We start from the raw sequence: 17,947 nt of genomic DNA, 5'->3' as shown, positions 1-17,947 counted from the left end.
ACACTTTGTTATCCATTCCTCGGTTACTGGGCACTCCTGTGGTTCCCACCTTTTGGCTGCTATGAACATGAGCGTCCAGGTATTTGAGTCTCTGTTTTGAATCCTATCATTGTATATATACCCGCAGTGGAGTCAGGCGGACTCCCATGAGAAGTGGGTAAAATCACAGTCACCAGGAGACCCTCTCGTACTTGCTGTTTAAAGAGGAAGTAAAGCTGGAAGGCTGGTCTGCTCTGTGGTGAGGGTGGCTGCCCACCTAACTGACAGCCACTAAGGGAGTTCAGGCCCGTGATGCCACCAGCTGACCTCACCCCGTCCCTTCAGATCCAGCGACCACGTGTTCCCACGGTGTATCTTCTGTGTCGTGAACGCCAGCACCACCAGCAGATGTGGGATGAGACAGTACCTTTCTATGTCTCTCTTTTGCCATTTTTCTATTTTCCTGAAAGGAGGTCCTTCTGCTGATGGTAATTTTTACCTGGAAGGAAACTTTCCTAGACTATATTCTCATCATGGAACTCTAGTTCTTAGCCTAGCTCCTCCTAACACAGAAAGAAGAGGAATTCTTATTTATTCTGTTAACACAAAGAGGACACAAAGGAGAATGGGTAAGAATTTTATTTCTCATTGATCCCAGCTACGAAAAGGTCACAAGTTAGTAATATGTCACTTTAAGCAGGACATTCTCCAAGACTTAGACTCAAAAATGATTATTGTGCCTTGTTTCTTTTGATGGATTTTGCAGAGATTCCCAACTGATAAAGCGTACTTTATAGCTAAAGAAGTGTCTACCACCGAGCGAACGTATCTGAAGGATCTTGAAGTCATCACTTCGGTATGTGCAGTATTTTCCCAAAAGCATTCCGTTACATAATTTATCTCAACTAATGCTCAGCGGTACAGGAGAAGCTGGAGCTAATTAAATGTTGGATTCCCTGACTTCACTTGAAAGGACTGTGGGCCTAGGGTATAGAAATTAAATGCTCGTAGTATATTTAGTTGGGACTATAGGCCAAAACATTTTTCATAATGGCGACTTTCCAGTGCAAAAGAAGGGAGTTCCTAAGGCAGAGAAAATTAAAATTAAACGTTTTACCGTCTGTGTGCACCAGTCCGGAACATTTCATGTTTTGCCAAGTGTAAGTGCTGATTTTCGTTCGTGGGAGACCTCAGAGGTGAATAGGAGATTCATTTTATCTTTGATAATAAATTGAGCTATGTCAGCAAAATCTGCCAGAAGACTGCCTTTTATTATTTTAATCAGTCCTGCTCAGTCTTGGAAACAAGTTCAGAGCATTGCAGATGGCTTCCTGACCCCTGGATTCTGGAAAGGAGTTAGCCGTGGGAGGGAATTGGGATCACTGAGTTTCTGTTGCTCTGGGCTGTGGATTGCATTAGGCCCTTGACGGGTGCCCAGTACGCGTCATGAACCCAGCTCACCTCAGTGACAGGAGTGGCTTTGTGTGAAGGCTGTGGCTTTATTCCTGGGTTTGGCCACATTCATGCCCAGGGATTTTATTTTTTACTTTTTCTTTTCTTTTTTTTTTTTTTTTTTTTTTTTTGAGACAGAGTTTCACTCTTTTTACCCAGGCTGGAGTGCAATGGCGCGATCTCGGCTCACCGCAACCTCCGCCTCCTAGGTTCAGGCAATTCTCCTGCCTCAGCCTCCTGAGTAGCTGGGATTACAGGCACGCGCCACCACGCCCAGCTAATTTTTTGTATTTTTAGTAGAGACGGGGTTTCACCATGTTGACCAGGATGGTCTTGATCTCTCGACCTCGTGATCCACCCGCCTCGGCCTCCCAAAGTGCTGGGATTACAAGCTTGAGCCACCGCGCCCGGCCTTACTTTTTCTTTTCTGAGACAGAGTTTCACTCTTGTTGCCCAGGCTGGAGTGCAGTGGCGAGATCTCGGCTCACCACAACCTCTGCCTCTGGGTTCAAGTGATTCTCCTGCCTCAGCCTCCTGAGTAGCTGGGATTACAGGCATGCGCCACCACACCCAGCTAATTTTGTATTTTAGTAGAGATGGGCTTTCTCCATGTTGGTCAGGCTGGTCTCGAACTCCCGACCTCAGGTGATCCACCCGCCTCGGCTTTCCAAAATGCTTGGATTACAGGCATGAGCCATCACACCCGGCCGATGCCCAGCAATTTAACAAAGGAACAGGGCTGGAAGTTCTTAAAGAAGTGAAGTACGGCATATTCAGTGGTCACATATTAGTGGGTCTCTAGCGAATCGGCCAGAATGGAGGTTTTGATTCAAGTAGTTACACATTTAAGAGATTTCTCCTGGCTTAAATTGCCAATGGGTAGCGAATTTGAGAAAGCAGTTAATACTGAGATGGGCACCTCTTACCCCATCTAAGGAAAGAGAGGGGAAGCAGGAAGGCCGGGGCAGCCCTGTGGTCCTGAAATGCCAAGAAGCTGGGAGGGAAGGCCTGGGTCCTCCTGGCGCATTCGGCCGCAGTGTGACTTCTGGAGACGTGCAGACACTGGTCATTGGTCTTTGCACCTGTAAGTGCGCCGCCTTCTTTTTTCCAGTGGTTCCAGAGCACAGTGAGCAAAGAGGACTCCATGCCAGAGGCCCTGAAAAGTCTCATATTCCCGAATTTTGAACCTTTGCACAAATTTCATACCAGTTTTCTCAAGGAAGTCGAGCAGCGCCTCGCCCTGTGGTGAGTACATCTCCGCGTCACACCATGCTGCTCCCTGTCTCTTTCGCGTGTTATTTTTGTGGTGTTCTTGGTAAGCGGCGGGCAGCCACAAGGATGAGAGGCTGGAAACTGGCTTAACACAAGCCAGCCTTCGGGTGACGTTGAGTTCAATCCTGCGTGCGTTCAGATCGTATCGCAAGTTTCTTTCCTTTGGTTTGCGGTTCTCCAAGATGGATATTTTTCCTCTTACGATGAGTATATGGTTATCACAAAATAAAGACAGCCGTTACTTCTGGAGGGTGTAGGGTTTATAAAGAGTAGGGACTTAGGAAGGCTTTGAAGGGTGCTGGTCACATTTTACTGGTGCTGGCTTTAGAGTCATTTACGAAGTACGTATATGCCTTCTGCAGCTTTCTGTATTCTACAGTGTTTAAAAAGTGCTTTGAAGAACAGATCTATGTAGCGTGTGCATACGCGCGCACACACACGTACCTTACCTTGAGTTATCATAAGGATCTCTTTTAATTCATGAAATGCCATTTGAACAAAGCCATCCAATGAATAATTAAAATAGTAGAAATGCCCTCAGTGTCTGTCAGTGGCAGATTGGTTAAACATAATATAATCTGAAGTCTCTCCATTAAATACCAAGTGAAACATGAATGTGAGAGAAGAGGGAGGCACAAAAAAAACATAAAAACAGGAAAAGCCTCGTTGGACTGTCGCATGCAGAATCTGCCACACCTGTGTCTAAAAGAGAAGGTTTTGTAGAAAATGCCTATGGCGGTGTTTTAAAGACAGTTATCTGTAGACAGACACGTGGGGAGTTGATTGTCTACTAAACATGCGTTTGAAAAATGCCAAGAGAAGATACCAAAAGGTTGTTGGCAGGAATAGAAGCCGTGATGTGCTGGCCCCTCACTAGCAGTGAGGATTTGGTTTGGAGCGGCCTCGGGACCCTCAGTGACCGGAGGCCTGGTCACTCAGGTGATCCCAGGCCGTGGCATTAAAGTGTCAGTTTAATAGCTAAGCAAAGCTGTTCCGTGTGTTGTGAAGCCAGTTTGCTGGGGCCAGCTGGGGCTCTCTCATCCCCATAAGTGATGTCCAGCTTTGTGCACTTTTCATACGTGGAGGGTGATTCATGTGCAGTTCTCTTCCTTTTGAGAGAATGAGGTGGCAGGCGTCACTAAGGGGCCCCAGTGGGGAGAGCACCGCCAGAAATCGGGAAATAATAGGTACAACGTCAGCCTCACTGGAAATGGGAAAATTGAAAATGCCACGTTAGCAAGAGTCTTGGTATTATGAATAGAAGAGAAATGCCACTTTTCACAATTAAAAATAAAATTTGGCCAGGCACAGTGGCTCATGCCTGTAATCCCAGCACTTTGGGAGGCCGAGGCAGGAGAATCGCTTGAACTTGGGAAACAGAGGTTGCGGTGAGCCGAGATCGTGCCATTGCACTCCAGCCTGGGCAAGAGCGAAACTTCATCTCAAAAAAAAAAAAAAAAAAAAAATCTCCTCGAGCAAACCCCTAGCCCAATTATATCAAAATATCTGAGTAGACCCAAAGTATTGGTAGTTTCTAAACTTCCCAGGTGATTCCAAAGTGTAGCCAGGGTCAAGAACATGTGCCCTAAAATGCCTCATTAAAAAGAGTCCATGGCCGGGCGCGGTGGCTCAAGCCTGTAATCCCAGCACTTTGGGAGGCCGAGGCAGGTGGATCACGAGGTCAAGAGATCGAGACCATCCAGGCCAACATGGTGAAACCCCGTCTCTACCAAAAATACAAAAAATTAGCTGGGCATGGTGGCGCGTGCCTGTAATCCCAGCTACTCAGGAGGCTGAGGCAGGAGAATTGCCTGAACCCAGGAGGCGGAGGTTGCGGTGAGCCAAGATCACGCCATTGCACTCCAGCCTGGGTAATAGGAGCGAAACTCCACCTAAAAAAAAAAAAAAAAAAAGAGCCCAGAGCCTGGAAGAGGATGGCCCCTTCAAAATTCAGGGCTTAGCACTCTTGCAGAACACAGCACCAAACTCAGCCTTCACGTGTGAAAGGGGCTGAGAATGCGTTCCATTAAAACAAAATGATCGAGGGAACTAGGCACCTGGCCTGGATGAGAAAAGGCTTTAGGAAGCGTGATGGCTCCTGTCACATACCTGCAAGCTGGTCATATGGAAAAAGGCATAAGCATCTTAGTGGTCCCAGACGACAAAATGGAAACAGTGGAGTCAATTTCCAAAGAAGCACAATGTCTTAACACAGAGAAAGATTCCCTAAGCCTAAGTGCGGGTGGCGGTGAGAGTCTGCCTTGTGAGGTCATGAGCTCCTTCACCTCAGGGCTTCTCCAGCGGAGACTGACTGTCCTGTCCAGATGGGATTTATCTGTGGAGTAAAACCCCAAACCTGGCAGGGCCTCAGGGTCACCGGGCTTGGGAACTGGAGGAGACTTTGAAAAATGCAGACTGCCAGACCCTCTCCAGCGCTCTTGGATCAGAACTTTAGGAGTGAGACTCAGGAACCTGTGTTTTTTAAGTACGTCCGGGATGATCATGCAACATGACCTGACCCTGACCCTGCAGTGCCTCTGACAGTCGTAACAGTCTATGGTTCCTGGTTTGCATGTCATAGACTAGTTATAACTCCTGTTCCTTTAGTCTACAAGCAATGCATGAAGGAATACATAAATGAATGAATGAAGTGGGTAGGTGAGTGTGTGTCAGGCTTTGCCCATGGGGGATGTGTACTCTCAAAGGAGGAGGCAGGCACATAGGGCACAAAGGGCCGGGTCCTCTGACAGGTATGGGGGTCACATCCAGGGTGGGCATGGAGCGTCGCTGCCAGTTCTGTCCCGGAGGATACACATGAGCCATGGCAACCCCCGGGCTAAATATACTCACTGAGAAGAATGGATCACAGGGAAGTTTGCTAAGAAAGGATTCACACTGGGCTGCTGACTGACTGTGCCCTGTGTGTGTGTTCGTTGCCTGTATATGGACTTCTACTTTTCCTCACATTGCTGTGATGCAGGAAGCACGAGTTGGCTCCTGTCGATTGGAATGGGTAAGATCCGAGTCCGAGGTCACACCCCCGCTGCGGGGCTGCGTTCAGCTGTAGGCATGGGCCTCGTGGAGCCACATTTCCTCCTGGGCGAAACGTGGATGCCATCTCCCATGCAGGGCTGATCCGCAGACGGCACAGTGTCTAGAAAGGGCTCAGTGTACGGCATGGCACAGAGAATGCAGAGAAGCTGATCTTTTTTAAAAAAAATAATAAACTTCTTATTTGAAAATAATTCCAGAGAAAAGTTGCAAGGCTATAGTGTTTCTGTGTGGCCTGCACCTGTCCCCTTCCCGTTCACATCTTAGGTCACCATGGGAGAGTCAGCAACACTGAGAAAACCGCGTTGGTCCGTTACATTAACTGAACTCCAGATTTTATTCCATGATAATGTCTTCAGTGACTAGCATTGGTGGAAAGACATCTGAAGTATCATATGCACCAAAAGCTCCCCAGAATTTGGTACATAGTGTTCTAGCGACTGGGACTGCAATACGCTTCCATCAACAGTGGGGAAATTACAGGGCAGAAAAAGCCTCGGCAGGGCAGAAAAGTTTTCCGGAATGATGAGGCTGAAACTCAGTTCAGCAAACACACCTGCCCTTGTCCAAATGTCACCTTCTCCTGAGTAAACACACCTGAGAAGGAGATGGATGCCCCAGGCCTGCTTCATGCTGGCAGAGCCCACGCTACCTGCTTTCTTCAAAAACAAAGAAACTGGTTTGGTGAGTTCTGATAACTTCAGGAGTTATTTTCTTTGTGAAAGCAAGCACAGTTTACTCAGCTGTTCAAATGCATTCAGAGAAAGCCACTTATAACCTCTGGCGTGCAGTCAGGACTCCCAAATGCCAGCCCTGAGGTGACTGGCAGAGGCTGAGTGCCCAGTGGCCCCCTGGGTCCCCCAAGACGGGTGGCAGGCCTGCTTTGCTGCAGAGTGCCGTGGTGGATTCTGCAGGGTCCAAAATTCTGCTTACGAGCCAACCGGGAGCTGGGCGACAGTGAGCAGTCCTACGAAGAGGCCCTCGGAATCAGCTACAGGGTGCACAGTTTTCATGGAGGATCAGCTGCATGCTTTAGGAGAAACTTTGGCCAGAATCACGTGGAAGGCATGGCCAGGAGGACCAGACTGACTGAATGTTGAGATCTCACTGGGCGCCCAGGGCTCTGCAGGATAACGGGGAAGGAAGCGGGAGGCCACCTGGAGTTTTGAACATGGTCAGCTCACAGGATGGTCATGAAAATGGGAGGGAAATCAGAGAAGCCAGGAAGAAAGAAGCATACAGGTATGATAAGGGAAGATGACTTGCTTTGGGAACAGTAATTTTGAGGGTCCCCTAATAATGTGCTCCAGACAGTTGGAAATGTGCCCCAGCTTGGGAAAGAAATGAGACAGAAAGGCATAGGTTTGGAAGTTATCCACAAGAAGAATCAGATCTTCAAGGAAGAGAACATTGAGAGGAAGAGAGCTGAGGGTGGAATCTTCTCGACTATACCTTTATGGCAGTTTGCTTTCCATAAACATAGATCATGGCAGCATAAAAACCAGCAAAGGAAACAGAAGAGGCTACCAGGAGTTTGGAAAAAAAAAAATTGAACTCATAGGGGTTGGAGGGTCCAGAAGACAGCAGCTCTTGGAGAATGGCAGCCAAGGAGGGCAAGGATGGTTTGAGGAAGGTAGTTCCTGGTATACAGCAGCAGACTCCAGTCCTGCAGGGCTGAGAGATGTGGGAAGGGCGTCCTGAGGGATGGGAGGTCCCTCCAGGGCAGAGAGGAGACTGTTTCAGGGATGGGACACTCTCGGAAGCTGCTGTCAGAGGGGGGAGCAGCACTGTGTTGCTCTGACACCAAATGGCTGAATGATGACTGAGCAGGTCAGAAAGTTGTTTCCCTGCCCAGAAAAGTGGAGCATCTTTACAGAAGCACCAGTGAGGCTTCATAGAACAAAATGAATTAAATACTCTTTTTCTTCTCCCAGCTCTCTGAAGCTTCAAGTGTTTGTCCTAGGTATCATTAAAAGAAAAATCGTGGGTGAGCACGGTGGCTGATACCTGTAATCACAGCACTTTGTGAGACCAGGGCCGGTGGATCCTGAGGTCAGGCGTTCGAGTCCAGCCTGACCAATAAGGTGACACTCTGTCTCTACTAAAAATAAAAAACTAGCTGGGCGTGGTGGTGTGTGCTGGTGGTCCCAGCTACTTGGGAGGCTGAGGCAAAAGAATCGCTTGAAGCAGGAGGCAGAGGTTGCAGTGAGCCAAGATCACAGCATTGCCCTCCAGCCTGGGCAACAGGGTGAGACTCCGTCTCAAAAAAAAAAAAGAAAAAAAATCATATAAGCGTTTCTCAAAAAACAAAGCACATAATTACAATAGGATCAGGCAGTTCCACTCCTCAGCATGTGCCCAGAAGAACTGAAAGCAGGAGCTCCAGCAGACGCTCATACATCTGTGTTCATAGCAGCTTTATCCATAGTAGCCAAAAGGAAGAGGCAGAGCTTCCTTTTGGCTACTATATCAAGTGTCCATTGACACCATTCCTTAGGCACGCATATGAAGGAATATCCTTTTATTCATTTTTATTAGTTTTTTAGAGACAAAGTCTCACCTGTTGCCCGGGTTGGAGTGTAGAGGTATGATCATACATCACTGCAGCCTTGAACTTCTGGCTTCAAGTGATCCTCCTGCCTCAGCCTTTCAAAGTGCTGGGATTATAGGCATGAGCCACCTCACTTGGCATTGTTTCCTTTTTAAGCACGAGTAAAATTGCATGTTCTGTTTTTTCTGGGGTTTTTTGTTGTTGTTGTTTTTTTAAATGGAGTCTGCCTATGTTGCCTTGGATGGAGTGCAGTGGCACGATCTCAGCTCAGCTCACTGCAACCCCACCTCCTGGGTTCAAGGGATTCTCCTGCCTCAGTCTCCCAAGTAGCTGGGATTACAGGTGTACACCACCATGCCTGGCTACGTTTTGTATTCTTAGTAGAGAAGGGGTTTCGCCATGTTGGCCAGGCTGGTCTTGAACTCCTGACCTCAAGTGATCCACCCACCCTGGCCTCCCAAAGTGTTGGGATTATAGGTGTTGAGCCACTGCACCCAGCCAAATTCCACGTTCTTAAGCATAGCTAGGAGCTAGTTTTTCTTGGATTTTCTGCCTTATTCCTGACTATATGGCCCATAGTGCTCTGAGAGCAAGCTGTTTCCCTGAGGAAAATGAAAGAGTTTTGCCAATTGCCAGTATTGCAAGTGGGTTTCCACTAGAAGATACCGGAGAAGGCACTTTCTGGGTCACTTGAAGAGTCTAACACGTCTCTTCTCTTCTAGTGCATTTTAATATGTGCCCTGTTGACAACAGGAATGACGCTGGGGCTCACCTGGATGCTGTCAAACCTGCCCATGACTGGGTTGTCACTTTTGATCCTTACTCAACTTGACCTGGTAGTAAACCTCAAGAAGGCAAGAAAGAAGCCGTAGCTTTGAGCATGCTAAGAATGTAATTGACAGACTCGAGGGTGGCTAAGAATGGAAGGACGTCTGTCTTCTGTGCTTCCTGCAGCTGCCGAAGGCGCAGCGCCCCCAGCCCATTGAAGAGGTCTCTTGCACAAATGTCATCTTGACAAGTGGGCATGTGAATTAATGCTAAGATTAATGGGACTGTATTGAAAAATCCACATATATCACATGTGGCTGATACATATATGTCATATACGATATATTAGGATGGTCGCAGTGGCTCACGCCTATAATTGCAGCACTCTGGGAGGCCAAGGCGGGTGGATCACCTGAGGTCAGGAGTTTGAGACCAGCCTGGCCAAGATGGTGAAACAGCATCTCTACTAAAAATATAAAAATTAGTTGGGCATGGTGGCAGGTACCTATAATCCCAGCTACTCGGGAGGTCAAGGCAGGAGAAACACTTGAACCCGGGAGGCAGAGGTTGCATTGAGCCGAGATGGCACCACTGCACTCCAGTCTGGGTGAGAGCGATATATATATATATGTATATATATTCAGTTACTTTGGCTAATTTGTTTGCTTTTGGAATGCAGCCACCCTCCCCACCCCATATATTAATGTAGGCTCCGTCTGTTCCCACTTACTCATTTCACACTACGCTTTTCACGTACATAGACACAGAAACATATACACAATTTCGTATTTTTTTCCGTTTGGAATCATGGAGACTGCAGGGAATAGTGAGGACGAGGTTACGATATTGGTGTTGCAAGTGAAGATTAAGAGGCTTCAAAAGAAAGAAGTATTTTCGGGATTGGGCACGCACTGAGAGAGAGCCCGGGACAAAAACCAGCCCTCGAGCTGCGCCGTTGGCTTGTGTGCTCTGAGAAGAGGAGGGGAGAGCTGGGTGAGGAGTAGGCACACCTGGGTTTACGTTGGCACTTGGGATGTGCAGCGTGCCAGTCACTGCCTGCTTTCTCCGGTGAAGGAATCGCCCTGGGCCCTTCGCCACAGCCTGGCCAAATGTTACTGCTTTCCAGAAAACACGCCCTCTGGGAGGGAGCCCGCGCCCTAGGGCTCGTGATGCTTTGGAGGAGAGTTGGGAGATTTTATTGCCTTCAAGGTCAGCAGCACGGTGTGAACTGTTTCTCTGATGTCCTAAATAGGCTTTATGTTGACCCTGCCTTTGGGGAGGTGAATAGGAGGGCAGAGTAGCGATTTATCCTGGCCGGCTTTGTCCCTACCTGCAACCACAGCCTGCGAAAGTGTTTCCTGGCAGTCAGAGGCAGAACTCGTGGAACAGGTGTCCTTCTGCCTCCCCTTAGGGGGATGATGGGCAGAACACTCACTGTCCACCCTTGGAGACAGCCTTGCTGTTGGTCAGCGGCCCACCCCCAGAGAAATGGTCATTTTCATGTCCTTTTCTTCTTCCTTGCCCTCAGCCCGTCTGCTGCTGAGTGGCTGCCCAGCTCACACTGGTGAATGACGTACTGATAAGAGGTCAGGACCTGAAAATTCATGATGTGTGGGTGTGTGTTCAGTCCTTTGCTGAGGTGATGTGTAGTTGTTCCTGGGAGTAAGTCAGTCACATTGCTGAGGTCAGAATTGAGCATCCAGGCAGCTTCTGAGCAGACTTTCCGTGGTTTTCCTAAGTGAAATTGTCAAAAGAATTTTCATCTTTGTTGCTGTGCGGTAATTACCCAGGCAACAAATACGTGACCCTGCCTTGCAGACAGGGACCCCTTTCTTGTGAGGTTAACATCCGGAGGACGTCGTGGAAGAGTTGTAATTACTTTTTCATGTTCTTGATAATCCAGTGACCTTTTAGCTGTTCATAATAAGAGGAACACTTCGGCTTTATGGATGTGGAGGCCGTGACGTGTAGAGGAAGTAAAACCATGAGGATATTTCTAGATGGGCAGCAGGGATTTGGATTTTGTCCCTAGTCCCTGGGGCTATGTCCTGTGTATTTGGACCCAAGCAGGGCTGGGACTTGCTGTGGGAGCTGGGGTGGGGACAGGATGGGATGAGAAAGACAGATGTGCCTGTACTGTTTGCAGTGACTTCAGAGGCACCAGCCTGTACTCACATAGAGCTGAGCCCCTTTACATTTGGGGGTCTGCGTCTTCCCAGCTGCACAGGGGTCTGATGTTGCCAACCCAGAGCCATCTCCACCGAGAAAGATGCTGGGGACTCAGACATGGATGTGGGAAGGACGCTGCTTTCGAGTTTGGAGTTTTAACATCAGTAGATAGTTTTAACATAGTTGGCAAAAGAGCAGAGAAAGCGAAACGGATGACATTTGGCTCCACACTCATTCCACACCACCCTCGCCCAGTGTCCTCTTCCCAGCACTTCATTTTCTCTTGGGTAGCGGGGTGTGTCTATGAGAGAGGAGGTTGCTTGTTACTGAGGGAAGCCAGAAATCCCCCGCGTTTCTTCCCCCGCAATCCAGACTCTCACCATGCTATCGAAATGATGTCATTTGAACTCAAGTCCGTTATGTCTGTGTGTTCTCAAATGGCGGATCCATTCAAAAATTCTGGGGCCAATTATTTAAGTTCCAAATAACGAGGCCAGGCACTGTGGCTCATACCTATAATCCCAACACTTTGGGAGGCTCAGGCGGATCGCTTGAGTCCAGGAGTTCAAGGCCAGCTTGGACAAAATAGTGAGACCCCATCTTTTTTTTTTTTTTTTGAGATGGAGTCTCGCTCTTTCACCCAGCCTGGAGCGCAGTGGCGCCATCTTGGCTCACTACAACCTCTGCCTCCTGGGTTCCAGTGATTCTCCTGCCTCAGCCTCCCAAGTAGCTTGGATTACAGGCGCATACCACCCATGCTAATGTTTTTATTTTTTGTAGAGATGGAGTTTCTACCATGTTGGTCAGGCTGGTCTCGATCTCCTGACCTTGTGATCCACCCGCCTCGGCCTCCCAAAGTGCTGGAATTAAGGTGTGAGCCACCATGTCTGGCCCCCATCTTTACAAAAACAAAAAAATTAGCCGGCATGATGGTACACAGTTCTAGTGGCTACTCACAAGGCTGAGGCGAGAGGATCGCTTGAGCCCAGGAGTTTAAGGCTGCAGCAAACTCTGATGACACCATTATACTCCACCGTGGGTGACACAGCAAGACCCCCTATCTTAAAAAAAAAAAATTGGAAGGAGAGAATTTGGTGTGGGAAACAAGATTCTAAACTCTGTTTGGAACATCTTGTGTTTGAGATACGAGATGTGGGGTCATTCGCATGGTGCGCTTTGGATGGTCTAAGAAACACAGTACCTGGGTCAGCCGTGGTTCGGCTTCGTGAACTGAAACCACGGCAGATATGGGAAGAAGTCGAGGGTGAAAGAGAAGACCACCAAAGGATTTCCAGAACACACAGATAGCATGGGAGCAGCCTGAAGAGGTGGCCACGAGAGTTGAAGGGTTGGCCTGAAGAGCAACGAGGGAGTCTGGAGAGGAAGGCTGCCTATAGCAGAGGAGCCTGGAGGGTCATGCAGTGGGGCCGACCAGCCCGGAGAGCCCGAATGGAGGAGGAGGGGAGATAGCCTCTGGTGGTTGAGGTTAATGGCCATCTTCCCAGAGCCTTTTCAGGGGAGTGGTGGGGACAGATTTGTAATTTAATTAGCAGAGGAGCAGTGGCAATTAAGGCAGCTAAGAGAATGCAAAGGACTGAGGTTGCTGTGGTGGTGGAAGGGAATGGACCACGTTGAAGACCACCGGCACACAGGGCAACAGCGAAGGCCCAGGAGGGAGCTGGGGAGCCTGGGATTGCTCTCTTTTCTTTCATTTTAAAGAAGCTTTAATTACCTGAAAGGTTGGGGTGCCCTCAGTCTCCCCATGATGTAATTTACACTGTCTGCTTAGCTGGAACCAACGGAATAAATAATACTCTTTATTGCCCGGCATGTGAAGCCAGGAGCAACCTGTTTCTACTCACGATGACTTTTCTACCTCCTGGGTTTGCTTCATTAAGTGTGTGCGTTCTCCTTGCCCTCTTCTGTTCATCAGAAGATCCCTGATGAATCGGAGATTGAGTCAGTGTCAGGAAGGCTCTGAGGGACCCGGTGGAAGCCATTTCTTGCGTTGCTGGAGGGTTCTTAGCCCCCCGATCTGTGGGGTGTGTATTAGCCAGAGTTCTTTAGACGGACAGAATTAATAGGATAGATGTATATATTAAGGGGCGTTTATTAAGGAGTGCCGACTCACACATTCACAAGCTGAGGTCGCCCAGTAGGCCATTTGCAAGCTGAGGAGCAAGGTAGCCAGTCTGAGTCCCAGAGTCAAAAAACCTGGAGTCCTGTGTTCAAGGGCAGGAAGCCTCCAGCACGGGAGAAAGATGTAGGCTGGAAGGCCAGGCCGTCTAGACTTTCCACATTGTTCTGCCTGCTTTTATCCTGGGCGCCCTGCAACTGGTTTGATGGCGCCCACCAAGCTGAGGGTGGGTCTGCCTTCCCCAGTCCACTGACTCAAACGTTCAGCTCCTTTGGCAACACCCTCACAGACACACCCAGGACAATACTTTGCATCCTTCCATCCAGTCAGGTTGACACTTGATATTAACCATCAGCGGGTGTAGGTAGATCCCGGGTCCCTCCCAACTGGGCTGGGTGTTTTCCCACTGGGAGGACCTCTCACTTCCTGTCGGAAACCTGGCGCCTGGGTTTTTCACTGTGTTTTGTTTTTGTTTGTTTAATTCCTCCCTTTCATGTAAGTTGGCTTCTGGTTTTCCTGGACAGTTGGCTTAAAGATAGTAGCCAGGTCGCTAGGTGAAAACCATGTTTTCATGGTCTCTGGGCAATTCCTTTCTCGTTGATGGGAAAGTCAGCAGCTTCGCGCTGGCACACGGCGAGGCGTGTATCCTGGGAAATGAAGGCGGGGCTCCTGTTCAGGTCGTACCTGGTGATAACAGATGTCAGACAAGTGCCTGGTTGCTTTCCGCTTCTGTCTCCTTCACTGTACAGTGACGGCGATAGCGGTACCTGCCGCAGGGGTTTCTATGAGGACTAAAAGGGTGAATGCCGATGATGAACTCAGCACGGTGTCTGGTACATGGACGGCACTTAGTAAATACTTGCTACCATTGATGTTGTATTTCTCTCTGCGTCGATCAGTGTTATCACTGAGCCACTGGAAAGGTGAACGTGTACCCCAACCCTCACCGAAAGTGCCCACAGCTTTGCTGTCTAGCACCCAACATGTCTGAGGACCGTGGTCTTCCCCTCCACACCCCTTTCTCTTCCCGGGCCACACACCCTACTCTCTTCTGTGGCATTTGCTCACTCCCACCTTCAGGTACCATCTCCTGTACTTTCTAAGTTACGCATTTCTCTTCCCGAGGGCTATGGACAGCTATTGGTCTGCTTCAGGCAAGGGCTCTGGGAAGCAGAAACCTGGCTTTGGGGCTGAGCCTCGCTTCCTGCAAGTGTCTAGAATAGAATCTGTTTATATTCAGCAAATGATCTCTGTGCTGACCTAGTGACCCTAAAATCACCCAGATTAATATAAAATCAAACTCCAGTGTGCAGATGGGTAGAACAAAATAATTAAACCAAATTAAAAGGATCGGAAATTCGCTTTCCCTTGTCTCTTTCAAAGCATCAGTGGAATTCTTTGCAGGATGCGTGGGGTGATTTTCACGTTTCCTTCCAGTGCTAACATTCCGTGAGCCTGTAAGTTCAGGAGACACCCAGGAGACGTCCTGGGAGGGGTGATTGGAAAGGAAGCGGTAGGCTGACGTCTGTAATCTAGGGCTGGGTGTCTTGCGGTGATGTCACTACTAATGCTTTGCATTTCCAACCCTTTTCTTTTGCTCTCAGGGAAGGCCGCTCCAATGCCCAGATCAGAGGAGATTACCAAAGAATCGGCGATGTCATGCTGAAGAACATTCAGGGCATGAAGGTGAGCTGGTAGGGGTTCGGGTGGAGCGAGTTCACCATGGAAAATAGAGCGGGGCTGCCATGGGTGTGGCTGCAAGCCCTTTCCGGCAGCGTGCGTCGCCCGACCGGACTGTCCACACCAAGCCTGTCCAACCCACGGCCGACCAGGATGGCTTTGAATGCAGCCCGACACAAATTCAGAAACTTTCTTAAAACATTATGAGGTGGTTTTTTGTGATTTGGGGGTTTTTGTTTTGTTTTTTGTTTGTTTGTTTGTTTGCTTTTTTCGTTTTTGTTTTTTTTTTTTGTTCCTGAGACAGAGTCTTGCTCTGTCGCCAGACTGGAGTGCAGTGGTGGGGTCTTAGCTCACTGCAACCTCTGCCTTCCAGGTTCAAGCGATTCTCCTGCCTCAGCCTCCTGAATAGCTGGGATTACAGTTGCCTGCCACCATACCTGGCTAATTTTTATATTTTTAGTAGAGACGGGGTTTCACCATGTCAGCCAGGATGGTCTCCATCTCTTAACTTCATGATCTGCCTGCCTTGGCCTCCCAAAGTGCTGGGATTACACACATTAGCCACTGCACCCGGCTGATTGATATGTGTTCATCAGCTATTGGTATTAGTGTATTTTATGTGTGACTCAAAACAGTTCTTCTTCCAGTGAGGCCAAGGGAAGCCAAAAGATTGGACACCTCTGGTCTAACCCTTCTTCCAGCCTTTCTAGATAATTTTATTTCAAAGCGTGAATGAAAAGCCAAGCACTTCAGTGAAAGCATTTTTAGTAGCTTTTTGTTTCAAATGCTTTGCATTGTACCCCAAACAGCAAACAGCAAGTGTTTTCTGTGAGTGGATGATTCAAAACTTCAAAAAAAAAGCTGTAGACATAACATCGTCTGACCAAACGTTTCATTTTCAGCCATTTCTTTTGATTTCTTCCAATAACCATGACAAAAGTGTTAGATTCAGAGCTATGTAGACATTCCAGTAAATTCTGTGACTTTAAATCGGTGTATGAGGCAACTATGATTTTTGTCTGTTTTGTTGAAGACGGGGTTTTACTCTTATTGTCCAGGCTGGAGTGCAGTGGCAGGATCTCAGCTCACTGCAACCTCCACCTCCTGGGTTCAAGCGATTTTCCTGCCTCAGCCTCCCAAGTAGCTGGGACTACAGGTGCACACCACCACGCCTGGCTAACTTTTGTATTTTTAGTAGAGATGGGGTTTCTCCATGTTGGCCAGTCTGGTCTCAAACTCCTGACCTCAGGCGATCCACCCATCTTGGCCTCCTGAAGTGCTGGGATTACAGGCGCGAACCACCGTGCCTGGCTGCAAATATGTTTTTAATCATCCAGCATTATCTATAATGAAGGATGTAAAAGTGAAAGTATATCCAAAGAAGTCAATAAATATGAAACCAATATTCTACCACATTTAAAAAATCTGCCCCATCTCACATCTGAACCTTTTTTGTTTTTATTTTAATCTATTAATAATTCCTTTAACATATAATGTTTTAATTCACAGTGTGTCTTTTGAATACACCTGTACTCACATTTTAAAGCAATCTTCCCGAATCTCAACTGCCCAGAACCTGTGTGATAACCTTAATAATAACTGCCCAGAGAATCTAGCAGCCCCCTAAAGAAGGCAGGTGCTCATACTGCCCCCATTTTAGTCCATCCATCCACCCAGTGCTAACTGAGCCCCTACTATACAGGAGACACTCATAGAATGAAATTATTATTAGGGTTTGGCTTAATTCCCATGAACCTAGCTGAGCGGGTTAGTGTTTAATTTTTTCCCCTTAAAATGATGTATCTCAGCCAGGTGTGGTAGCTCATGCCTGTGATCCTAGCATTTGGGAAGGCTGAGGTGGGAGAATTGCTTGAGCCCACAAGTTTGAGGCCAGCCTGGACAACACAGCAAGACTTTCTCTCTACAGAAAATAAAAATCATTAGCTAGGAGTGATGGTTAAGTGCCAGTAGTTCCAGCTACTCGTGGCTAACGCCAGAGCATCACTTGGGCCCAGCAGGTCAAGGCCGCAGTGAGCTGTGACCGCGCCACTGCACTCTAGCCTGGGTGACAGAGCAAGAGACTGTCTCAAAAATAAATAATAAATAAAGACGAATCTCCTGAGGGAGAGACAAGGGGAGGATAGTGGGGGTGGCACAGGAAGGATAGGACCAAATGCCGCTCGAGAGATTTTCTGTCGATCTCTTTCTCTTAACAAAGACGAAGATAACATTGACTGGATCCTGAGTTACCATTTGTTTTCTCACTGCGTGCAAACAGCAACCCTTTGCAATTTGGGGCAATACCAGAGAGAGGCCGTGGAAGTGATCAGGGTTGCAGGAGCCTGTGCAAAAACGAAAAGCAAGAATTAGCTCGGGTGTTCCACAGTGACAGTATTTGGAATGGCAGCAGCTAAGGCTGAGGCACAACATTCAGATAGGATTTCGACATCTTTTCCTCTTTCCATGGGAGTTTCTTTTTTTTTTTTCTTTTTTTTTTTTTTTTGAGACGGAGTTTCGCTCTTGTTACCCAGGCTGGAGTGCAATGGCGTGATCTCGGCTCACCGCAATCTCTGCCTCCTGGGTTCAGGCAATTCTCCTGCCTCAGCCTCCTGAGTAGCTGGGATTACAGGCACGTGCCACCACGCCCAGCTAATTTTTTGTATTTTAGTAGAGACGGGGTTTCACCATGTTGTTCAGGATGGTATCGATCTCTTGACCTTGTGATCCACCCGCCTCAGCCTCCCAAAGTGCTGGGATTACAGGCTTGAGCCACCGCGCCCGGCCTCCGTGGGAGTTTCTAAAGTTAATATATTTTATTTCAAAGCATGCTTTACAGAAAAATTGAGCAGAAAGTAGAGTTATCATATTTTGTCCTCCGGCCCAAACAC

General features: G+C 48.1%; 1 protein-coding gene across 5 annotated transcripts in view; it reads left to right on the top strand.

Annotated features, from left to right (window-relative positions):
* Window positions 1-17,947, top strand: part of FARP1 (FERM, ARH/RhoGEF and pleckstrin domain protein 1) — a 321,741-nt gene that overhangs the window by 278,586 nt on the left and 25,208 nt on the right. For all 5 annotated transcript variants that reach the window (XM_003928211.4, XM_039473410.2, XM_039473409.2 and 2 more), the window contains exons 15-17: window positions 746-835; window positions 2,543-2,676; window positions 14,984-15,065. In XM_003928211.4, coding sequence (XP_003928260.1) covers window positions 746-835; window positions 2,543-2,676; window positions 14,984-15,065 — 306 coding nt within the window. The remainder of the gene's footprint in view (window positions 1-745; window positions 836-2,542; window positions 2,677-14,983; window positions 15,066-17,947) is intronic.

This window comes from Saimiri boliviensis, chromosome 16, assembly GCF_048565385.1.
Source record: "Saimiri boliviensis isolate mSaiBol1 chromosome 16, mSaiBol1.pri, whole genome shotgun sequence".
Taxonomy (NCBI): domain Eukaryota; kingdom Metazoa; phylum Chordata; class Mammalia; order Primates; family Cebidae; genus Saimiri; species Saimiri boliviensis.
This window is presented reverse-complemented; position numbering and strand designations above follow the sequence as displayed.